Source organism: Lissotriton vulgaris, chromosome 11, assembly GCF_964263255.1.
Source record: "Lissotriton vulgaris chromosome 11, aLisVul1.2, whole genome shotgun sequence".
Lineage (NCBI taxonomy): Eukaryota > Metazoa > Chordata > Amphibia > Caudata > Salamandridae > Lissotriton > Lissotriton vulgaris.
Window position 1 is genome coordinate 366037929 of NC_141699.1, and position 25989 is coordinate 366063917.

General features: G+C 45.4%; 1 protein-coding gene across 1 annotated transcript in view; it reads left to right on the forward strand.

Annotated features, from left to right (window-relative positions):
* LOC147679786 (myoferlin-like) overlaps window positions 1-25989 on the forward strand; it is a 3853508-nt gene that overhangs the window by 645033 nt on the left and 3182486 nt on the right. Inside the window, exon 7 of the mRNA XM_086943347.1 lies at window positions 23226-23435. Coding sequence (XP_086799473.1) covers window positions 23226-23435 — 210 coding nt within the window. The remainder of the gene's footprint in view (window positions 1-23225; window positions 23436-25989) is intronic.

Here is a 25989-nt window from a genome sequence, read left to right on the forward strand (position 1 = left end):
TCATATATAGGCCCAAGTGGGCTCAACTAAAATGTGGATAACTGCGTCTATACTGCCCATAAATCATGTCACACCCTGTGCACCTGTACATTTATAAGAAAAAGTGTGGTTCCCCATAGTGAAAAAATATTCTTTTAAAAATTAAAATGGTTTCCATACAGCAGCTTTCAGTTTGTTTTGAATGATAATTTACAACATTTTCTCTTGCAACTAGTTCTTTCTGGACTAAATAATATAACCATGTGCACATGCCTTCTTACTAGTGTCCTCTACAGGCATGTGTACAGATCCTCAGTCGCATTGAGGCTATTGGGGGTCTTGGTATCCAGTTCCAGAATGTATCTGGTCTCGAGTAACCTCAGTTGTGCTTCTCTGTTACCTCCACTACGGAGTGGCTGCACCATATCCACAGCATAATAGCTGAGGCAATTCAGATCTCCTTTGTGACATGAGTTAATGTGTCTTGCCACAGGGTAGGTCTCATCTTTGTTACTAATTGCTCTCATGTGTTGGAGAATGCGCTTGTGGACCTGTAGCTTGGTGCTACCCATGTAGCGGAGCCCACAAACGCACTCCAACACATAGATGACGAAATCTGATTTGCATGTTATCTTTTTAGAGATAACAATCGGTGCCTCACTGAATGGGGACATATAGAAGGTTTTATTTTTCCCCAAAGTGCTAGCCTTGCACACTGCGCATTTTATAAAGCCTTTGCTCTGCACAAGCCAGTTGTTTTTATTTTCCACCTCTGGGCTGCTTTTGACCAACATGTCACTCATCGACCTGGCCCGACTATATGTAATGGCTGGGTGATTGCCCAATGTTTTACCTATCACGGGATCCCCCATGATAATCGGCCAATTCTTGCGAACAATTTTTTGTATTGAACTATGTTGGAGGCTATACCCAGTAATCAATCTAGGTTGCCCGCCTCCACCATTTGTCGCTTTGTTTCTTTCTTCCCCTCTATTTTCAAGGCCATGCAGAGTACTTGTTTTGTTGGCTCTCATCATCGCTTTATCGACCAAGACCTCTGAATAGCCTCGTTCCATAAACCTGTGTTTGCTGTTTAGTTGTGAACACAGGCATGCTTCGTCTGTGCTACATATCCTTCTGATCCTAAGCATCTCCCCATAGGGGATGCTTCGGATCAGATGCCCTGGGTGCTGGCTAGACGCATGGAGAACCGTGTTCCCTGCGGTTTCCTTGCGATGCAATTTGGTTTGGAATTTGCCACCTTCCACATAGACTTCCACATCCAGGAAATTGACCCTGTTCTCACTAATCATACCAGTAAATTGTAGATTCAAATCATTGATGTTAATATCTGAGATGAATTGTTCAGCTTCTCTGTATGACCCTCTCCAAATTACAAAGAGATCGTCTATGAATCTATACCATGACACCACTTTATTTGACATGACCTCTGCAAACGCGATCCCCAAGACCTGCTCCTCCCACAGCCCCATGTGCAAACATGAGTAACTGGGGGAGAAGCAGGCCCCCATCGCGACTCCTCTCAATTGTTGGAACACCTGCTTTTGAAATAAAAAGTAGTTGTTAGTTAGACATATTTCTAACATTTCCTTGATCATTCTGTTGTGTTCCAACATGCACACAGGTCTCTTGTTTAGAAAATGTGTCACTGCCTTCATGCCGTCAGCATGATTAATACTGGTATAAAGTGCAGTCACGTCTAGTGTGATCAGCAAATGCTGACTGTCCCACACTATAGTACTGATTTTTTGCAAGAAGTCCATGGTGTCTTTTATATAGGATGGCAACGTTTTTACAAAGTCTTGGAGAAAGTGATCAATATAACGGGACACATTCTCAAGGGTTCCTCCCCTAGCCGAGATAATGGGTCTCCCTGGTGGCTTGATCCGATCTTTGTGGATTTTCGGGATCAAATAAAACACCGGGATTATTGGGTGATTGGTCTTAAGAAATTTGAGTTCATCTCCACTGAGTAGTCCCTGTCCTCTCCAAGCATATAATTTGGTGTTACATTTTTCCCAGGCACTTCTTGTTGTTTGCCAGTCACCCCTGCTGTAGCATTGCCTGTCATTGAGTTGTTTAAAAGCCTCTTCCAAATAAAGATGCATTGGCCACAGGACGATGTTATTACCTCCCTTATCTGATTGCCTAATCACCACATTGTTGTTACTTTGAAGTTTCTTCATTAGGCTTCCAAATGCATCATTATTTTTAGTTGTATTGTTCTTATTCTTGTTCATCGTTAATCTGTGCAGCTTCTTAAGTTCTGCTGATACCAAATCACTAAAGACATCAATATTGTCATGTGTCATCACCGGATTATACGTTGACTTGGGCCTGAATGGAGTGTTCCCCGGGGTATTGGGTCTTTATTACACTGTCCTCCCCCTGGGTACCATCGAGATCACCTTCTCTTAATAAGTCTGCTAAGTCACACTGCAGCTCATACTCATTGACCGACATCATAATCAGTTCAGCCCCATCCACTGTGTTGGTGCTAGGTGGTTTACACGTTTTATGTTTGTTCAACAGGAACATCTTTCTTAGTTTTAACTTCCTGACAAATTTGAACAAATCCATCCTAGTCCGTGCATAATTAAACTTGCTTGGTGGACAATATGATAACCCCAGTGATAATGTTCTTATTTCCCCAGGACTCAGTTGCATGTCAGTTAGGTTAACAATAGTCATATTTTCACTTACTTGTGTCTTCATCTGCGATTCCATCTTTTGTAGGTTTTCTTTTTTGTTTGCGCTTGGTTTGTTGTTTTGTTTTGCTGCCCTGCATTGCCTCCGTCGTTTGCGTTTGATGTTGCGCCTTTGGTTATTCCGGAGTTCGAAACATGGGATCGCAGAGACTGTTTGCGGTCGTGTCGCAGGCAATCCACTTCCTGACCTAACAACCGTTTTGTAAACCCCAACTGACCTGTTGCCAAATGCTGTTCTGCCTCCGAGTCACTGCTGGGGACCGAACTGATATCGGTTGAGGGTGCTGAGATTTGTCCAGGGTTGGTAGTCACTCTCGGTGTTTGTGGGACTTGACTTGTTGAAGGGGGATCATACTTCCTCGAGAACGTGTAAATGCGCCCGTTCTGTAAATCTAGTTTGTCACGTTGAAATTCGAAGGTTTGCTCTTTTTGATCACATCCTCTTCTTTAGCCAACCTCGATAACATATCATCTCTCATTTTTTTCTCAAATGCACCCTCATTTAGTGATTTGATTTGTTCATTCAGTTCTTTAATTTTTATTATATATATATATATATATATATATATATATATATATATATATATATATATATATATATATATATATATATATATATATATATATATATATATATATATATATGTATATATATTACCTACTGGCGTTAGCCAGTAGGTATATATAGTTAGGATTTTTTCTCTATGGAACTTTTGAAAATTCTATGCCTAATAACTTTGGCGTTTGTGGACGGAATTGGCTGAAATTTTCAGGAAAATGGCACATTTTGTTTCTGAGCAGCTCCTGGAAATTTGGGGGGGGTTCGTCAAGGGGGGGGCAGAGAAAAAAGGGGGGTCCCAAAACACGTTTTTCCCATGTTAATTTCCATAGGGCGGTTGGCCTCACTTTTAGCCCGAACGGCTGAATGGATTTCCACGAAACTTGGCAAAATTGTAGGGACTGTTAGCCCGATGTGCCTTTGCTAGGTCTCAATATATGTGCTTCAGTGAATTTTGAGAAATTAACGTTTAAAACAAGATATATATCTGTAACAGCGCTCCGGGCAGCGCTCCGGTTCGCGAACTTTTCGCGTATCGGAACTTTGCGAAGCGAAGCTGATTGGCTCTCCGGTGTCTGTCAACATTCTAAACAGTCCGGAGCGGCCACCATCTTGTCTCTCGGTAGGATCGAGAGACAAGAGGAGGCCAAAACAAAGGGGGAAATGAAGGAAAGGGGGCAAGGTAGACCCCTTCTGACCCCCTAGGATTGATGAGGGGGATATTATAGAGCCACGCCGGGCCCAAAAAAAAAAAAAAAAATCCGATTTTTTCGCCGTAGAGACGCATCTTGGTACGCGAACCGGGCAGCTAACCGGGCAGCTAACCGGGAAGCTAACCGGCAGCGTAACGGGAGTCTGAGGAGGAGCTGATTGGCTGTCAACATTGTAAACAGTCCGGAGCGGCCGCCATCTTGTCTCTCGGTAGGATCGAGAGACAAGAGGAGGCCAAAACAAAGGGGGAAATGAAGGAAAGAGGGCAAGGTAGACCCCTTCTGACCCCCTAGGATTGATGAGGGGGATATTATAAAGCCACGCGGGGCCCAAAAAAAAAATCCGATTTTTTCGCCGTAGAGACGCGTCTTGGTACGCGAACCGGGCAGCTAACAGGGCAGCTAACCGGGAAGCTAACCGGCAGTGTAACGGGAGTCTGAGGAGAAGCTGATTGGCTGTTATCATTGTAAACAGTCTGGAGCGGCCGCCATCTTGTCTCTCTGTGGGATCGAGAGACAAGAGGTGGAAAAGAAAAAGGTGTAAATGAATGAAAGGGGTAAGGCAGACCCCTCCTGAACCCCTAGGATTGATGAGGGGGCTATTAAAGTTCCCTGGGGGGTGAAAAAAAAAAATTGCGATTTTTCGCGGTAAAGGTGCTTCCTGGTACGTTAACCGGGCAGCTAACCGGCAGCGTAACGGGAGTCCGACATATTGTGTTTTTTGAACGTTTGTGATATGTGCACGTGTGGATTTTGTCTAATTAAGGTTAAAAAAATATATATATATCTTTAAGCGTGTTCTGGCGCGCTTACGTTTTGGGTTTGGTTTGCCTCAGAGACGATACATCACGGTTATGCGATGCATCATGAGGCGTCTCACGGGCTACGTGATACGTCACTTAATAAAGAATATATTTTACAGCTATAGATATTAGCTTTTAAAAAACCAATGAAATTCACAGAAAAAAACATAGGTTATAGACCATATATAGTTAGGAATTTGCATTTACAAAACCTTGAAAATTCACTGAAAAAACCATAGGTTATAGACCATATATAGTTAGGGATTAGCATTTAAAAAACCTTATTTTATTTGCACAAAACCATTGAAATTCCATATATAGTTAGTTGCACTAACTATATATCGCGGACCCGCAATCCACTGCTAATGATGACACATATTACATCATTCATGACATGGTCAGTGACATCACTGATGACATCACTGATGACATCTCAAATGACATCACTGATGACATCACTGATGACAACACCCAGTGACTGTATGTTTCTGTAAAGGTAAAATATGTCTTACATATTGAAGAATGAGTGGATGTATAAGTGTCTGGATGAAGGATTTAGTAGGTGCATGACTGACTGTATGAGAGAATGATTAAATGTGTCTCACTGAGTGCATGGGTTAGTGATTAAAGTGTCTTAATTTGGCAATCATTATTTATGTTCTTCTGTAAACTGCTGCATGTTTAAAGCAGTAGCTATATCAGTAACTATATGGGTTATTGAATGGTTGCCCAAGTATTTGTATGGGAGACTGAGTATGTGTGTGGGTGGCTGGGAGGTGTATAACTCTGTGCATAGATGTGTGAGCAGTTGATTCCCTAGGTGTATGGGTTCAAAAGTGCATGTAGAAACAGCTGTATGGACAGTTGACTGTGTGCATGAGTATATTGGTGAGTGAATGGATATCTCAGTTCTACATGTCAAAGTAAGTACATATGTAAAACACACTCCATGTGAGAGTTGACATATATAAATAACTGAACATAAGAGCCAGTGAATGTGAGAGTGGCTGTATGAATCGTTGTGAACTTGTATCAAGGATTGTATAAGAGAGTAAATATGTGTTAGTATATGTTTGAATAAGTAAGGTGTGTATAACTGTATAGTTGAGGAAATGGAGGTGTGATTGATTCTTTGCATGACTGACTAGGTGTGTGAGTAACTCCATGGATGTGAGACAGTCTGTGAGTGCCTGTTTACACTGAGTGTATCTAAGGTTATATTAGAGTCTGAAGATGTATTATCACATAAATGATATCATCAGTGATGTAATCAGTAATGTCAAATGAGATGTCAGTGATGTCATCAGTGATGTCATTTGAGATGTCATCAGTGATGTCATCAGTGATGTCATTTGAGATGTCATCAGTGATGTCATCAGTGATGTCACTGACCATGTCATGAATGATGTAATATGTGACATCATTAGCAGTGGATTGCGGGTCCGCGATATATAGTTAGTGCAACTAACTATATATGGAATTTCAATGGTTTTGTGCAAATAAAATAAGGTTTTTTAAATGCTAATCCCTAACTATATATGGTCTATAACCTATGGTTTTTTCAGTGAATTTTCAAGGTTTTGTAAATGCAAATTCCTAACTATATATGGTCTATAACCTATGGTTTTTTCTGTGAATATATATATATATATATATATATATGAATGGAAAAGGTCAGTTCAAATTCCTCCCAGCTATTCAGCTGTTTAAACAAAGACCAACGAGTCCCAAAGTTTTTGGCAAAAGGGTTTATTCCTGCAAACTCAGCAGCGCAGTAGATGACGCGTTTCGGGCAAAAGCCCTTGATCACATCAGATTTAAATTCCCACAATGCCCTCTTTAAATGCTTGTGAATACACCATGTGACTAGTGAAACTAGATAACATACTACTAGTAAAAGTACTTGTTTGAAAAGGGGTACATGGTTGTATTATTAGGTTGTTCCTATGTCTTTGATACATTTTAATAACCAAGTTAATATAATACCTGCATGAATGCTGGTTAATTCAAAATTAGCTTATAGTCCAATATGAGTTATACTCCATAAAGTGCATATTATTTCCTTGCTGTTTGTATGTGCAAAATATCGCCACTCATAAATACATTACTATAAATATAAATATGAATATAAATAAACATATAAATATCATAGTACAAAATTTCATATAGATTAAAAGTAATAATGTACATACTTAAAAATCTCATATAAAATCAGTATTATATTGTGGTACAAATTGTGGTACCACCTCAATGTGCAAAATAGTCGCATTTGTAAACATAACTACAGATGTGCAAATCATGCCAATAAATAGGAGGCTCATTGGACCTAAACCTTTAAGTTCATAATTTAGTTCTATGAACATGTTTTTCAGTGTATCAAACTGGGGACATCTATGTTTGATGGCAACCCCTATATTATAGTAGTACATGTTCTACCTAAGGAAAAACATTGTTTTCTTTTCATATTAAAGTGAAAAGTGCAACCAGTATAGTTCAGGAATAGTAATACTTTTATCCTAGAACTATAAACCGTGATAAGAAAAAACAGATATATATATATATCTGTATATATATAGGATTTCCATATATAATTTTCACATTATTTCCAGGGTCACATGGGGGGCAATATTCAGTGCTTATGACTTTGATGAGTATACCCCTGGAAGAGAACTAGGATTACAGGTAAGTAACTATCCTTCTCCAGTATTGGAATTTTTCATAGATTCCCATGCGACCCACCCGCCTCCCCTGGGACAGCTCAGCCTCGTCCATCTTCAGTGGTTTGGTTAAACAACTGCTACGAAAATCTGAGGTTCTGAGCTTCTCTCAGAAGGGTTCTAGGGGGTGAGGCTAATCTTATCGGTTGTTAATTTTTTTTGTCTCTTTTACAAAAAGAGGTGGATAGGTTGCAAAACAAGAATGGGCCTAGGCCTAGGTTCTGTTTTACTGATAGTTTCTATTGCTATTTTATGTATACCGGGGACTCCTATTCCGACGATGGGGAATGATACAAGCATGGGAATCTATGAAAGCTTCCAATACTGGAGAACCAAAGTTACAAGTAAGTAACTTATTTTCTTCCCTGGAATCCTGTGTCAGAGAAAAAGTATTAAGACTTTTTAGATTTTTATTTAGCTTAATTGGCAAATATTTAAAAATTAGTAATGGTGCTTTTTAAAATGAATATTCGGGTACTATAATTAATACCAAAGTATTAAAACACTGCCCCACCCAAAAACACAACAACCTATTATTCCATTATATCCTGCGCCAGAAAAAGGGAGTAAAACCCTTTTAAAAATGTATTTTTTTATTTTAATGTATACATTATTTCAAAAATTATTATAAATAATTTATTTGTAATGTTGTTTATATTTTTTATAGCAGAATTACATTTGTAATAATTATTTGAAAAATAATACCAAGGTATTGTAATTAATACCCAAGTTTTAAGACAATACCCCACCCAAAACCCTTATTTCCCTGACATCTTGTGCCTGATAATAATGGTCAAAACTACAATATATGTTTTGTTGTTGAAAAAAACGTTAATTACATTATAAATTAATTATTTTAAATGTAATTTTTTTTAAGTTTCCATTTCTATAAAATAATAAAATTTGATTTTTTTTAAAATTGATATCAAATATAAATAAACATATAAATTGAATACTTACCAAAACACTTACCCTAATCGATGTAATAATATGCGTTGTAATGGTAATTTCATTGTAATGGCATGGGTTCCAATAGCATGAGCTGTAATGGTAATTTCGTTGTAATGGCATGTGTTGTAATTTCATGGTTTGCAATGAATGCATTGTAATGGATGTTTCCCCAATTTTGTTATCTTTTTCATCTTACCTTGTGCAATGTAATTGGTGCTCATGCAAAGCTCACCAGTGCCCTCTGGACAATTTCGAACAATATAAAACTGTAAAAATGAAGGTGACTCATCCAATAAATATATCCTTGCATTTCAGGAGGACCTTTTTGGGTGGAACAGTGTATTAATACTTTGGTACTAATTATAGTACCCAAGTATTAGTTTTAAAAAACTGTGGGAACCAGATAGTTAGCATTCCTCAAATGATGTAATCCCATTCTTCCCCATATATTTACTAGTTGTGAAATTACAATTAAGTCCCATCTCCAAAACCATTTAATTATTTTCAAATTGTGTAATAAGGCAGGGTCCTATTGTGTGTTTTTTTTAATTGTAAAAATGCATTCCTTCCTATATTTTAAGTAACTGTGTGCCAGGTCTTCACCACCCTTCTAGTATTTCCTGGAATGTCTGTAGGTATCCTCCCCACATAAAGAGCACATGGAGTTCATCAGTTTTCAAGAGACCGTCGAAGAGCCTTTATGAGGGCGTATTGTAAGGCAAAAAGCAACACATTCAATGTTACCAGTTTGGATGCCCAGTGATGCTTTCACAGATCTAGGTGTGATATGCCACCATCATAACTACCCTTACAAAGAGTCTGAAGTGAAATGCTAACAGTAATCTGTTATCCAATGGGGGGAGTTCTAAATTGGATACAATATTGTGGGAAGGTCAGTCATTATATAGAGAGGAGCTCTGACTAACAATGACAATGGAAGTGACTTCCAGCGTGTTGCATCACTTTTAAACCCTGCTAGTGCAATGAGCAAATTCTTGTTAAAAAAAATTCTCAACTCCTGTAACAAATATTAGAAAATATTGAAACCCATCGCTAATTATCTGAAGTGGACAATGTATATTTCTTGGCCGACTCCACACATTGAGTGGCTATGGCTGTGAATGTTCCCAATTATTCCATAACCAAGAATACCTTTCAAATATCCATATCACTTAGAGCAATCTGCCTATAGAGGGTGATGGGACTGCCAAGTATACCCGGTCATTGGTATAGAGAAACGCGTGGTCCTCCTGCTTATAATCCCTCCACAGGCCCTCATATCCAGTAGATGAGGGGTTCCAATGCTGGTGCAAAAAGAAGGTGTAGTGTGGCCTAGGCCTGGTTTCCTCACATTGCTATGTTAGCATGGCTTATTAGAAGGTAAACGCCATTTTTACCCTTTGCTGCTTTTTGCACACAACACTGCATATAGCTGTTTTTGTAAGTTAGGCTGCGCGAATGTCTTCACATGAGAAAGGCTTGTTTTCGACATCCCTAGACTTACATCGTGACCCTAGTCTGCACAGTGAGTGCCGAAGCCTTCAAGGTTATCATAACATGGTAGCTGTTGTTCGAACTGCTCGGCTCACGTTTTTAGACACAACACATTGCAGATGCGAGCCAACTGAAATTCTGGCGCCTTTATTATTGCACTGCAGCCATGATTTCACACACTTGGAAGATTTCCATTTCCAGTGATGCAGAGAGCTTTTGCTGATCCTGATGTGATTCACTCTTGCTGAGCTGAGAGGTGATGAGGTCCCCCAAACAAGCCCAAAAAGACCTTCTATAGTTTATAAAACGTAGTTCCTAGATGTGGAGGGTGTTATAACTAGGCGCTATACGACCTGTTTTCACCAGCATTGTAATATGCTTTCTCCCTTTGTGTTTTATGGAATTGTAACAATGCTGCTCATATTATTTCTAATCATATATCTGCTTATGTTGGCAAAGATACTGCACCTGAGAGCACGTCGTTAAAATAAATATTTGTACCTTACCTGTGTCTCTTTTTTACTCCTGTTGTGGACTGGTATGAGAGTATAACGAAAGAGTGTTCTCACTTCCCACCATTCCTGAGTATATCCTAAGTCGCATGTTCTGGGTTGTCTAATCATTGGTTGCTTTGCTATAGGACGAAGAGCTATTGTGACACTGATGCTAGCTGGTTGGGGTTTTCCAGGCACTGAGGTCAATTTTTGGTACACCACAATTCACTGAGGTCCTGGTTCTCTGTACACAGTTCTGTGTAGGAGCAGAATCCTTGCAACAAAGGGATCAGAAAAACAAGACTACATAGCACCATTTACATTGATCCTCATATTTAATTGCAAATGTAACAACTCTTCAGACAATATAAAGGTTGGTCCGAATCCCATCTTTCTCACGATTGCCATCAAGAAAGGCCATTCAGTGGAGTTGAAGCCCTTTTCAGCATCCAGCAACTGTACCACTGCAGGCTGCACATGAATTTAGCCATATTCTAAACAACCAAATATTCTTAAATTATGTTTGTGGATCTATCGGGTATCAAGTCAAACTGGTTCAGCAGAATTTATGACCAACCACTTGGCACAGGAAGTTGGCAGAGTTTTTAGCTTGTATTTTACTCGCTAAATTCAGGAGAGTTATAGGCCTGTGTTAAGCACTAGTTTCAGGTGAGTTATTTGCATGCACTGTTGTCGCAAGATGGCAAACACACAGAACATATCCTTTCCCTCTAGCAACATAGAACATATTTAGGAACCGGGCACTCAGGATACCCCACAAATGCTTGGAAATCTTTGCTGGAAAGCTATTTGGCTATGCGGTCTATCAAATTTATAGCTGTGTTATTCCTTTATTACCTTCTCCACCGTAAGTTCCTTATGTAGCACTGGCCTCACCTGAACTAAAAGAGATAGCACAGGAATATCCCTCATAAATTCCTCCAGGTCATCTTAATTAGCCTCATCTCTTGTACTGTAAACTTAGTGAATGTAGGAAGTGAAATAATGAGCTATATCTGCATCAACATGTACCATCATTCCATTTGTATCCCTGATTGCTATATATGAATGCCTATGCAATTCTTGCTCAACCTCAACAATAATTTCTCTGTCTTTGTTGCTAACGTCTTGCAGACTATGCTGTTGGCTACAGAAACAATTTGACCCCCTCCTTTTCAGCATCCAACAAAAAATTGTAAATTGATACTTGTATAGCGCACTACTCACCCGCAAGGGTCTCAAGGTGCTTGTACGAATACCGCTGTGGAACCCATCCTGGCTTCCCCTGTGAGGCGTCCACTCCTGGGCACCCCCAAGGTGAAGGCCAGGCATCCTTAGCGTTGTGGGGGCCGTTGTGGAGATTAAGCAAGCTATTGCCCAGAGTTGGACTTCATGATTGGAATAGGCACCGAGGCGAGAATTATCAGGTCTGTGGAATTTTGAGCCCAAGACCCGCTGAGGCGGGGAATTGAACCCTGGTCCCGGACTAGACCTCTGCATCAGGGTCTGCCGCTCTAATCATTGAGCCACACTTCTCCACAACAGATGCTTCAACCGGAGGCAACCTCCTCTGAACCCTTTTTGCCCTTCAACAAATCCCTCACCAATGTCCTTCTGGGCATATGGTCCAAGCCCAGTACTGGGGCTCCTGTGGAAAGAACGATTGCCCACCACCACAGCCCGGCTCAGAGCGACTCAGTTTTCCTCACCCAACACTCTTCCTCCGAGAGCTTGGTGGTCCAAGCCTGGTTACCCTTCTGTTCCTCCTGACAGGGAATGCAAGAAGCTGCATCCTCTCCCTCGGGCTGAGTGGTCGCTCCCCAGTGTCCCTCTGTGACACTCGGTATTGTTGTGCTGCATTGCTTTATCAAACTGCCTAATTATTGTTGCCTGCTGTGTGCCTGGTTGCCGCTCTGATTTATTTGCACTTTTCGAATTTTAATTTGCTGCTTTCACTGTGTTTGCGCGTTTGCCCTAGCGCTCCGCTGTGCTCCCCCCTCGGCCTCCATTTTGTTGTTGTTGTGGTCATCTGTAGCCCGCCCCGCCTCCCAGCTGAGCCGCCCTCCAACTGACGAGAACAGCGCTCCCTTACCTGAAAGCGCCGTGACTCGCTCCTCTCCCTCGGGCTGAGTGGTCGCTCCCCAGTGTCCCTCTGTGACACTCGGTATCGTTGTGCTGCATTGCTTTATCAAACTGCCTAATTATTGTTGCCTGCTGTGTGCCTGGTTGCCGCTCTGATTTATTTGCACTTTTCGAATTTTAATTTGCTGCTTTCACTGTGTTTGCGCGTTTGCCCTAGCGCTCCGCTATGCTCCCCCCTCCGCCTCCATTTTGTTGTTGTTGTGGTCATCTGTAGCCCGCCCCGCCTCCCAGCTGAGCCGCCCTCCCACTGACGAGAACAGCGCTCCCTTACCTGAAAGCGCCGTGACTCGCTCCTCTCCCTCGGGCTGAGTGGTCGCTCCCCAGTGTCCCTCTGTGACACTCGGTATCGTTGTGCTGCATTGCTTTATCAAACTGCCTAATTATTGTTGCCTGCTGTGTGCCTGGTTGCCGCTCTGATTTATTTGCACTTTTCGAATTTTAATTTGCTGCTTTCACTGTGTTTGCGCGTTTGCCCTAGCGCTCCGCTGTGCTCCCCCTCCGCCTCCATTTTGTTGTTGTTGTGGTCATCTGTAGCCCGCCCCGCCTCCCAGCTGAGCCGCCCTCCCACTGACGAGAACAGCGCTCCCTTACCTGAAAGCGCCGTGACTCGCTCCTCTCCCTTGGGCTGAGTGGTCGCTCCCCAGTGTCCCTCTGTGACACTCGGTATCGTTGTGCTGCATTGCTTTATCAAACTGCCTAATTATTGTTGCCTGCTGTGTGCCTGGTTGCCGCTCTGATTTATTTGCACTTTTCGAATTTTAATTTGCTGCTTTCACTGTGTTTGCGCGTTTGCCCTAGCGCTCCGCTGTGCTCCCCCTCCGCCTCCATTTTGTTGTTGTTGTGGTCATCTGTAGCCCGCCCCGCCTCCCAGCTGAGCCGCCCTCCCACTGACGAGAACAGCGCTCCCTTACCTGAAAGCGCCGTGACTCGCTCCTCTCCCTTGGGCTGAGTGGTCGCTCCCCAGTGTCCCTCTGTGACACTCGGTATCATTGTGCTGCATTGCTTTATCAAACTGCCTAATTATTGTTGCCTGCTGTGTGCCTGGTTGCCGCTCTGATTTATTTGCACTTTTCGAATTTTAATTTGCTGCTTTCACTGTGTTTGCGCGTTTGCCCTAGCGCTCCGCTGTGCTCCCCCCTCCGCCTCCATTTTGTTGTTGTTGTGGTCATCTGTAGCCCGCCCCGCCTCCCAGCTGAGCCGCCCTCCCACTGACGAGAACAGCGCTCCCTTACCTGAAAGCGCCGTGACTCGCTCCTCTCCCTCGGGCTGAGTGGTCGCTCCCCAGTGTCCCTCTGTGACACTCGGTATCGTTGTGCTGCATTGCTTTATCAAACTGCCTAATTATTGTTGCCTGCTGTGTGCCTGGTTGCCGCTCTGATTTATTTGCACTTTTCGAATTTTAATTTGCTGCTTTCACTGTGTTTGCGCGTTTGCCCTAGCGCTCCGCTGTGCTCCCCCCTCCGCCTCCATTTTGTTGTTGTTGTGGTCATCTGTAGCCCGCCCCGCCTCCCAGCTGAGCCGCTCTCCCACTGACGAGAACAGCGCTCCCTTACCTGAAAGCGCCGTGACTCGCTCCTCTCCCTCGGGCTGAGTGGTCGCTCCCCAGTGTCCCTCTGTGACACTCGGTATCGTTGTGCTGCATTGCTTTATCAAACTGCCTAATTATTGTTGCCTGCTGTGTGCCTGGTTGCCGCTCTGATTAATTTGCACTTTTCGAATTTTAATTTGCTGCTTTCACTGTGTTTGCGCGTTTGCCCTAGCGCTCCGCTGTGCTCCCCCCTCCGCCTCCATTTTGTTGTTGTTGTGGTCATCTGTAGCCCGCCCCGCCTCCCAGCTGAGCCGCCCTCCCACTGACGAGAACAGCGCTCCCTTACCTGAAAGCGCTGTGACTCGCTCCTCTCCCTCGGGCTGAGTGGTCGCTCCCCAGTGTCCTTCTGTGACACTCGGTATCGTTGTGCTGCATTGCTTTATCAAACTGCCTAATTATTGTTGCCTGCTGTGTGCCTGGTTGCCGCTCTGATTTATTTGCACTTTTCGAATTTTAATTTGCTGCTTTCACTGTGTTTGCACATTTGCCCTAGCGCTCCGCTGTGCTCCCCCCTCTGCCTCCATTTTGTTGTTGTTGTGGTCATCTGTAGCCCGCCCCGCCTCCCAGCTGAGCCGCCCTCCCACTGACGAGAACAGCGCTCCCTTACCTGAAAGGGCCGTGACTCGCTCCTCTCCCTCGGGCTGAGTGGTCGCTCCCCAGTGTCCCTCTGTGACACTCGGTATCGTTGTGCTGCATTGCTTTATCAAACTGCCTAATTATTGTTGCCTGCTGTGTGCCTGGTTGCCGCTCTGATTTATTTGCACTTTTCGAATTTTAATTTGCTGCTTTCACTGTGTTTGCGCGTTTGCCCTAGCGCTCCGCTGTGCTCCCCCCTCCGCCTCCATTTTGTTGTTGTTGTGGTCGTCTGTAGCCCGCCCCGCCTCCCAGCCGAGCCGCTCTCCCACTGACGAGAACAGCGCTCCCTTACCTGAAAGCGCTGTGACTCGCTCCTCTCCCTCGGGCTGAGTGGTCGCTCCCCAGTGTCCCTCTGTGACACTCGGTATCGTTGTGCTGCATTGCTTTATCAAACTGCCTAATTATTGTTGCCTGCTGTGTGCCTGGTTGCCGCTCTGATTTATTTGCACTTTTCGAATTTTAATTTGCTGCTTTCACTGTGTTTGCGCGTTTGCCCTAGCGCTCCGCTGTGCTCCCCCCTCCGCCTCCATTTTGTTGTTGTTGTGGTCATCTGTAGCCCGCCCCGCCTCCCAGCTGAGCCGCTCTCCCACTGACGAGAACAGCGCTCCCTTACCTGAAAGCGCCGTGACTCGCTCCTCTCCCTCGGGCTGAGTGGTCGCTCCCCAGTGTCCCTCTGTGACACTCGGTATCGTTGTGCTGCATTGCTTTATCAAACTGCCTAATTATTGTTGCCTGCTGTGTGCCTGGTTGCCGCTCTGATTTATTTGCACTTTTCGAATTTTAATTTGCTGCTTTCACTGTGTTTGCGCGTTTGCCCTAGCGCTCCGCTGTGCTCCCCCCTCCGCCTCCATTTTGTTGTTGTTGTGGTCATCTGTAGCCTGCCCCGCCTCCCAGCTGAGCCGCGATCGCCCCTCCCACTCCACCATCCATATATGACAGTTACTCCCGCACGCAGCGTTCACGCGCAGCAACCGCGCCCCGATCGCGTCGAAGGTGCGCCAAAGGTAAGCCCGTCTACGCCCGTCCGCGCCTGGACCGCGCCCAGCGCCAGACCCCCTGGCCCTCGCATTGCCCAGCCCTCCCGCATTACCTACAATGCCACCACCCTCCTAGCCCTTAACCCCGGCCGTCCCCCCAACTGCGTCCAAGCCACTCCTGGACACACCCATGGACCTTTCTCATGCTACTCCTGCAGATTCATCGGCACCGTCAACATCTCCGCTACGATCACACCTCAGATTCCCGACCCCAACCACCTACAATGCATCTTGCTCAACACCCGATCGGTCCACAGGCACGCCATTGACCTATGGAATCTACTAGACACGTAGGGCCCGATTCACAGAATGAACTTAAGACTCAATCCTAAACTTACTACTATTTTGGTATTCACAGAATGCACTTACTACTTTTGGCATTCACAGAATGCACTTACTACTTTTGGTATTCACAGAATGAACTTACTACTTTTGGTATTCACAGAAGTTAGGATTTTGTCTTAAGTCTGTCTTAAGTCTGTCTTAAGTTTGTCTTAAGTCTGTCTTAAGTCAAACTTAAGACAAAATCCTAACTTCTGTGAATACCAAAAGTAGTAAGTTCATTCTGTGAATGCCAAAAGTAGTAAGTGCATTCTGTGAATGCCAAAAGTAGTAAGTGCATTCTGTGAATACCAAAATAGTAGTAAATTTAGGATTGAGTCTTAAGTTCATTCTGTGAATCGGGCCCCATCTCTCCGGACGTCGCCTTCCTTACAGAAACATGGATGAACGCCTCCTCCGCCCCAGACATCACCATTGCCATCCCAGAAGATTATAAGATCATACGCAAGGACCGTACCGGCCACACAGGAGGAGGAATCGCTATCGTCCATAAGAAATCCATCCACATCTCAACCAGCTCTGACATCAATCTCGCCAACTCTGAACACCTTCACTTCCAGATCCACATCGACCCCAAGACCACACTCAGAGGCACCCTCCTCTACAGGCCACCAGGACCCCGCGCACAATTTAGTGAGGACATCACGGACTTCATCACCCCACCCGCCCTTTTCTCCAAAGATTACATCCTTCTGGGAGACCTCAACTTTCACCTTGAAAAGAACAACGACCGCAACTCCACCACCCTTCTGGACAACCTCGCCAACCTCGGACTTAAACAACTGGTCACTTCCCCCACCCACATCGCAGGTCACACTCTCGACCCTATCTTCACCTCCAGCAATCATGTCTCCTTCAGCCACACTACGGCTCTCCTCTGGACTGACCACAGCTGCGTTCACTTTACCTACAACAAGCCCAAACCCAACAACCAACCCCAACCAACTCTGCAAAGAAACTGGAACAAAATCACCATCGACCAGATCTCCTCATCGCTTCTTCTAAACCCCCCAGCCCACTCCTCAAACCCCGACCAAGCCGCCACCAACCTCACCCTATGGCTTTCCAACAGCGCAGACATCCTAGCACCACTGAAAAAACGACAAAGCAAACTTGGCAGCAAGAAGGCATCATGGTTCAACGATGATCTTAAGAAATCCAAGAAACTCTGCCGCTCCCTTGAGAAGGCCTGGAAAAATGACCCAACCACCAGCACCAAGGACGCCTTCAAAAACGCCACCCGCATACACCACCAACTGATCCGAAAAGCCAAGAAAACCGCCTTCAAGGAACGACTAGATAACAACGCCCATAACAGCAAGGAACTTTTCAACATCGTCAAGGAATTTACCAATCCCTCGGCCAACTCTAACGACATCACCCCCTCTCAAGCACTCTGCGACTCCCTAGCCTCATTCTTCCACAACAAAATTGCAGACATCCACAACAGCTTCGACAACCAACCCGAAGACCAACCCACCCAACCATCTACTGAACCTCCACCCCCTCGAACATCCTTAATGACTGGAACCCAATCTCCACTGAGGACACCATCCGCCTGATGAACTCCATCCACTCAGGATCCCCCACAGACCCATGCCCTCACCACATCTTCAACAAAGCAGACTCCATCATAGCACCACACCTCTGAGACGTTATCAACTGCTCCCTCAACTCCGCCACCTTCCCGGAAAGCTGGAAACACGCTGAACTCAGCGCCCTTCTGAAGAAACACACAGCGGACCCCACCGAACTCAAAAATTACCGCCCCATCTCGCTCCTTCCATTCCCGGCCAAAGTCATCGAGAAAGCTGTCAACAACCAGCTCGCCGCCTTCCTCGAAGCCAACAAATCCCTCGACTCCTCACAGTCCGGCTTCCGAGCAAAACACAGCACTGAGACCGCCCTCATCGCAGCAACAGACGACATTCGAACTCTACTGGACAATGGAGACACAGTCGCCCTCATCCTCCTCGACCTCTCCGCAGCCTTCGACACAGTCTGCCATAGCACCCTTCTACAGCGCCTCAGAAACATCGGAATCCAAGGAAAAGCAGTGGAATGGATCACCTCGTTCCTCACCGGAAGAACCCAGAGAGTCCCCCTTCCACCATTCAAGTCAGTGGCCACTGAAGTCATCTGCGGCGTACCACAAGGATCCTCACTCAGCCCCACCCTTTTCAACGTATACATGAGCCCCCTCGCGGCCATCACCCGCCAACACAACCTCAACATCATCTCCTACGCGGATGACACTCAACTGATCCTATCACTCACCAATGACCCTAGCACCGCCAAAACGAACCTACACGAAGGAATGAAAGAAGTAGCCGAATGGATGAAACACAGCCGTCTGAAACTGAACTCAGATAAAACAGAAGTCCTCATCTTAGGTACCTCCCCCTCCGCATGGGACGACTCTTGGTGGCCAGAAGCCCTTGGAAAAGCACCCATCCCGACAGACCATGCACGGAACCTGGGCGTCATCCTGGATTCCTCACTTTCAATGAACAGACAAGTCAACGCCGTCTCCTCATCCTGCTTCAACATTCTTCGCATGCTCAAAAAAACATTTCGTTGGATCCCCACCGAAACTAGGAAAACGGTCACCCACGCTCTGGTCACGAGCCGACTGGACTATGGAAACACCCTCTACGCCGGGACTACCGCTAAACTCCAGAAAAAACTCCAACGAATCCAAAACGCCTCAGCCAGGCTCATATTAGACATCCCGCGTAAAGAACATATCTCTGGTCACCTGAAAAACCTCCACTGGCTTCCCGTCAATAAGAGGATCACTTTCCGGCTCCTTACCCACGCACACAAAGCACTCTACGAAATCGGACCAGAATGCCTCAACACACGACTGTCCTTCTACGCCCCCTCCCGCCAGCTTCGATCTTCCAACCAAGCCCTTGCCACTGTATCTCGCATCAACAAGACCACCATGGGAGGTAGATCCTTCTCCTACCTGGCAGCTAAAACCTGGAACTCACTTCCCACCTACCTTCGCCTTACCCAGAACCACCTAGCATTCAGAAAGCAACTTAAAACGTGGATATTTGACAAGTGATTCCCCACCCTCCTTAAGCGCCTTGAGACCCTCTGGGTATGTAGTGCGCTATATAAATTCTCTGACTTGACTTGACTTGACTTGTGAAGTGCGTGTTCTCCTCCTCTAGTTTGGAACTGTGGTCCATGAATACCATGTGCCTCTTGCGCAGAACGATTGCCACGTCGGTGGCCCTTAGGCGCTATGCCTGGTTGAGGACGCCTGGCTTTTCGGGGGATGTCTAGTCAACATTGCTGTATATTTCCTTCAACGGCCATCGCCTGTTCAGCGACAAAGCAGACTCTGCACTGGAGCGCTTCAAGGATTCTCGAGCTACGGCCAGGTCCTTGGTCCTTGCTGCATCGTCCGTACCCCTCTCGTGGCAGGTGTTCGTCTCCCACCTCCAGACTACGGCGGACCTGCTGCATTTGATGGGGTTCACTATCAATTTGCCAAAGTCACATCTGACTCCCTCTCAGACGCTCCCTTTCATCAGGGCAGTTTTGGACAGAGTGCAGTTTCGGGCCTATGTTCCCAAGCAGCGATTCCGGGATAGTCGGGCTATGATACCGATGTTTCAGCCTCTATCCCAGATTTCAATGAGAATGACCCTGAGGCTGCTGGGCTTCATGGCCTCCAGCAGACTGCTGGTGTATCATGTCAGATGGCATATGCGGTCTCTGCAGTGGGACCTGAAGTTCTAGTGGGCCAGCATCAGGGGAATCTTTCCGACTACGTCCAGATCTCGGAGGGAACTATGCAACAACTTCAGTGGTGGTTAACAACCCAAACTTGGGTCAGAGGCAGATCCCTCTTGCTTCCCAAACTAGACCTCACAGTGGTGACCGATGCGTCACTCCTGGGATGGGGCGGCCATCTCGGAGAGGCGAAGATCAGAGGCCTCTGGTCTCCCGCAAAGTCCAGGATCCATATCAACCCGCTAGAGCCCGGGAGATTGCCTGGCACAGAAAGAATTCCTACCCTCTCAACAGAAAGGTGGTGCAAGTGTTCACAAACAACACCACCGCCATGTATTACTGCAACAAACAGGGCAGGGTGGGGTCGGGACCCTTAGTCAAGAGGCTCTTCATCTCTTGACATGGCTAGAACATCAGGGCATGACACTGGTTGTTCAATACCTAGCAGGTTCTCTGAACGCCAGGGTGGACAAACTCAGCCGCCAGTTCCTGGTAGATCACAAATGGCGTCTTCACTTGGAGGTGGTGCATGGTCTCTTACAGCAGTGGTGATACCCTTGGTTAGATCTGTTCACCACCGAAGAGAACGCGCATTGTCAGGAATTCTGCGTGTTGGAGTTTCCAAGGTGGCACTCGCTCGGCATCGTTTTTCATCGCGTGTGGAGCTGCAGCCTCCTGTATGAATTTCCCTCTGTACCACTACTGCCCAGAGTGCTAAATAAGATCAAGCGTGGGCCTAAGTTAATCTTGTGGCTCTGTACTGGGCACGAGGAGTCTGGTACCCAGAGCTCCTGTGCATAGTCATCGATCCTCCACTCAGACTGCTTCTTCCGGAGGATCTTCTGTCTCAGCAGCAGGGGAAAGTTCTTCACCCGTACCTGTCCAGCCTTTGCCTCCCTGAAAGGAGATTGAGCTGCGACAGTTGACAGCTTTTGACCTTCAACCCGAAGGCAGCCAGGCGTCCCTCCACTAAAACGGTATATGCTTATCGGTGGAATAAGTTTGTGACACGGTGCACGGCAAAGGCTGTGGAGCCACTTTCTGCCGCTCTTTCAGAGGGCTTTTTCTGCATACTTTCCTCTGCCCAGCAGGGTTCTGCCCTGAGCACTCTTAAAGGCTATCTTGCGGCCATCTGTGCTTTTCTTTGGCTGCCAGATCAGCCTTCTTTGTTCAAGTCCCCTATTGTAAATAGATTCTTTAAGAACATTGCTCAACTTTTTCCTCCATCTCCTTTTGTAATGCCCCAGTGGGACTTGAACCATGTCTTAACTTATCTTATGTGCGCTCCCTTCAAGCTGCTTCACAACTGTCCTCTCAGGCTCCTCACATTAAAAACTGCCTTCCTTTTTGCCATCACCTCTGCTCGCAGGGTCAGTGAGCTTCAAGCTATTTCTTCTAAGCCCCCTTTTTTCACTGTGCATCCGGACAAACTGGTGCTTCAAACTAGACCATTATTCCGTACAAAAGTAGTCACACCTTTTTGCATTGGACAAACCATTACTTTGCCCACCTTTTTTCCACCTCCACACCCTTCCAAGGAGGTGGAGAGACTCCACCATCTTAACCCTAAACGTGCTCTGTCCTTCTACCTTGACCGCACAAAAGATTTTCTGGTGGATGATCAGCTCTTTGTTGGCTATGTAGGTGCCAAGAAAGGTCGGGCTGTTCAAAAGCGTACCATCTCTAGATGGGTTGTCCTTTGTATTAAAATCTGTTACGCTTTTGCGAAAAATGAACCTCCAGTGGGGATCCAAGCTCATTCCATTAGAGCTACTTCAGCCACCACTGCTCTTGCACGTAGAGTTCCACTCATTGACATCTGTCAGGCAGCCACGTCGGCATCCTTGCACATGTTCACCAGACATTACTACCTGGACAGCCAGGTCTGGAGGGACAGCTATTTTGCCCATTCTGTCCTTCAGGACTTTCTGGTGTGAACTTGGTTCGTAGATTCTCCTCTGGGGTTGGTATTGCTGGGGTATCTATTCTAAGGTAAGGAATCTATAACTAGCTGTCTGTTTCAGATGACAAGTTACTTGCCTTCGGTAATGATGCATCTGTAAGAGACATAGTTTAGTTATAGATTCCTTACCTTCCCACCCATCCTTATCGCTGGACAGGGACAGGGACAGGGACAATCTTGCAGGGCCCTAGTTTTAGCACACCAGTGGTCGGTGTCTTGCATGGCTCTGTGCTTCTGGCAGAACTGACTGAAGTCAGCACGCAGGGGCGGCGTCTAAGTAGGCACTGTGACGTCATCCCGGCAAAGTCGCCACCGCTGACGGACGTGGGGTCAACTGATCCAACCTACTGACGCACAGGGGTACTTCTAAGAAGACATTCTCTGGATCCAGTCTGACGCCTGGGGTTCATTCTAAGCGAAGGACTCCATAACTAACTTATACAGATACATTGATACAGAAGGTAAGTAACTTGTTTTTCCGTGACACAGATCTAGAGTCATATACAGTGCATACCTACTTATGATCTGGGAGACATTGGTGAGTATGAAAGCAGAAGAACTCTGGTGCTGTGCCGAACATAGGGGCAGTAGAAGCCACAGTATTGCACACAAAAAAGACAAATGACAGATTTCAGAGGCCAGCTGAATCATCATGTTAGTGATTTCAAAGTGACTTCACCCTGTCCGTGCTAAACCGTAGTAGTCCTTACCCTGGGGAATTTAGGGTTTTGCTAAAACATTAAAAAATGCTTCAATCTCCTTTTTAACTACTTCTCTCTCTGGCCACTCCTGCTAATGTGTTTTGTGCTACGGTGTCTGATGTTCTTCTTCTGTCAAACTACCTAGAAGCATTTCTTGCATCATTAGAGGATGGGCCACTTTCTCTGGACCCATGCTTTATTACTCATGCTCACCTTAGCCTTCAAAATCTTAGTAGACAGACTGAACCATCAGTTTACAGTGTAAACTGTTAGTATGCCTCACTCTAGGTAATCCTGAGCCCTGGTAAGAGAAAGCAATATGTGACTGTGGTAATTCCATCCCCAGCCATTGCACCTCACATTCCTCTTGTAATACTTCTCCCCATGTACCTAAATATTTGTTCTTTGTCCACTGATGTTTTCGTGCTAAAGATAAAGCCGCCACTGGGTTTTTATTAACTGCTTCTTTTATCCCCACGTGGTAAGACGGCAAACCGCAGAAAAGCTGCATTTATAAATGATATTGCAGACAATTCATTATAGCAACTGGGCAAGGAAGTGCTTTGGATAGAGGTTCCTGGGAAGGAGAGTTCCAATTTGTCTTTTCTGTCTTACTGTGCATTGTTGCAGCATCCCGCAGAAAAAGTCGGTGAGGGAGACAAGAACCTTCCTGGTCTCCAAATGCATCCAAACGACTGGGAATTCGCCTCCTACTTTGGATGGAAGTTCCACCTACAACAGAGCGTCAGGGATGTGTACCGTCGGCGGTGTTGGCACAGGGCAATGAAGCCCACCAGGGATATGAGCATCGAAGCCATTTTCCTTTTGGAAGGGTCCTTGGTAAGAGCTGATACCTGTTGAAGTGTGGGCTTGAACTGACAAAACACCCCACAAAGCAGTGTGTTCCTATACATATGCTTGTCTTAGTGAATCAGCTTGACTTCCCACCTAATTGGTGAAAAGACTGCATGGTATGAAATGCATGGAGTGTCTGGTTCTATTAGTGGTGTTATGACAGAGTACTGTGTGAGGAAAATATTGGAAGTACATGACTATATGAAAAGTGCTGTGGTACGGCAGGCCACTGATAGCCTAAATGCTTGCAATACACCAAAAAGAGCTATTTATTCCATAGCACTCATAATGCATAGATTGTCCACAGTCTGCCAACAATGACATTTTATGTCAGGGTCGCCAAAATGCTGGGCAAACCTACAAATATCAGTGAGGGTGATGATTTGCCAGAGATTGTTTATAATTTGGAATACTCAGTATGCCAGGGATAGCAGCCTTTGCCAGCCAGGGCATCTCCAATACACCAATGACTACCAACTTAAAAAAAACTTGCCCAGCTCAATAAAACGATAATTTTACTTTCAGTATGTTTCTTTCACTTATATTGCACAAATGCTCATCTGAAAAATGTAAAGTTAATTTGAATTCATTCATCTGAACAATAGATAATAACCAAACAACACATTTTTATCCAGTTTTCGCATTCTGGTATTTTTGGGATTCACACCAACTTCAAGCCTACTTATTAAGTAACTTTTTTAAATCTTTGTTCTCCACCATATACCTAATCTCCCCACCTTATAACACTACTAGTAACACAACCATATATTGCCTTTTTGTACATAAACAAGTCATAACACTTTAACAGACTTTCTGTAACTTATATTGTACATCTACTCAGCAAGCTACAACTTACAACAAAAAAGCTTATTATTAATCACATGAGCAAAACCTAATGCATTTACTAATGCTTGTTTCCCTCAGCTTTAGAGCAGGACTCATGTGCTCCCTAGGATGCGGCATCATTAGTGGGGAAAGCATAACTTGTATGATGGCTGGGTGGCAAGGGAGAACCTTCACTCCTAGGAGAACATTCATTCATGTATCTCCTTACCTACCTGAATGGTTAATGAAGAGGAATACTTCTTGTCAGTGCCTAGCAGACACAAAACAAACTATGAAATTTCTGCACGAATTTGGGTTTATACTAAATGGTAGAAAATCCCATCTGCAGTTTTAGCAGATTGAGAACATTTTTGCATCAACTATCAGTTCACTCAAATCAAAAGCCTAGCTTGAAGAGGAGAGAGTTCAGGCAGTCCTTAGATTGTTTCCTCTTAACCAGATTATCTAAATTCTGACAGTTGGGAAAGTTGCATAATTAGTGAGGAAGATGGCATCTTGCATTTTATCAAACTATGTGCATGTCTACAGATGTGTCTCTGTTGGAGTATTTAACCGAGCCATGGGCTTAAGTGTATAATGACCTGGAAGATCTAATGGTGTTGCTATCAGGAAGGTAGAACAGGTTGTTGTGGTGGAATATGTTCAGTTTTTTTACTTTGTAACCAATTTGCAGACCTGCGGGTTCACATAACACTTACCACAAACAACTCTCCCGGTTGGGGGATTCACTTAGTGAAGCTGTGAATTTATGGAAAGTGGACCTCTATAGATGCACAACAATATATACATGTATCTGAAAGAGACTATTAGTTATAGACTCCTTACCTTAGAATTACCCCCAGATGTCAGACTGGATCCGGAGAATTTTTTCTCATCAGTAGCCCTTCGCGTCGGTAGGTGGCATTGGTCGCCTCTTTGTTCGTCGTCGGCGTCGTGATTGCCGGGATGACGTTGCGTATCTACTTAGACGCCGCCCCTTGCGTGCTGACGTCAGTTCTTTCTTTGTCTGCGCCACCCAGCGCAGATCCGGAGAGAGCGGTACCCTTAGTCACTTCTTGACTAACCTTTTTCGACTTTGTCAACCTCTTTTTTGAATTTGTTTCGACTCCTGGTGTATGAGGGATGTCAAGTCGTTGATCCAGTTTCAAGCCTTGTGACTCCTCTCACAAGCTGATGTTGGTCACTTTGTGTGCCTCTGGTGCCTGGAGCGTGACCACGACCCGAAGACGTGCTCCAACTGCCAGACTCAGAATCCTAAGTGCTTGCGGGAGCGGCCACAACAGCTTTTGGAGGCCCGGCGGTCAGCTCTGCGCCGTTCAAGGTTCCGGTTGAGGGGACGGTCGCGGGACCAGTCGCGGAGCCAACACCACAATTCATCATCAAAGTCTTTGTCTTTGGGTAAGTCGTCGCACAAAAAGAAGATGAAGAAGTATTGCCGCTCTTCGCCTCCTCCCCGTCTGTCGGCAGACGCAACACTGGACACAGAGAGTCATCATTCCCCGGCTCCGCTCCGTTCTTCCCTCCTTTTCCGTGAGCCAGTGCATCCCCTGCCCAGCTAAGTGCATTTTACGAAGCACTCCTTTCTACCTTTGGACAGCCCGACTCCGCCGGCGCGCCTTCGGGACCCATGGACTCGGCTGGAGGCCCTAGGCCTTCGATGCCGGCGGCTCCAGCCTCACTCTGTAGGCCCCGA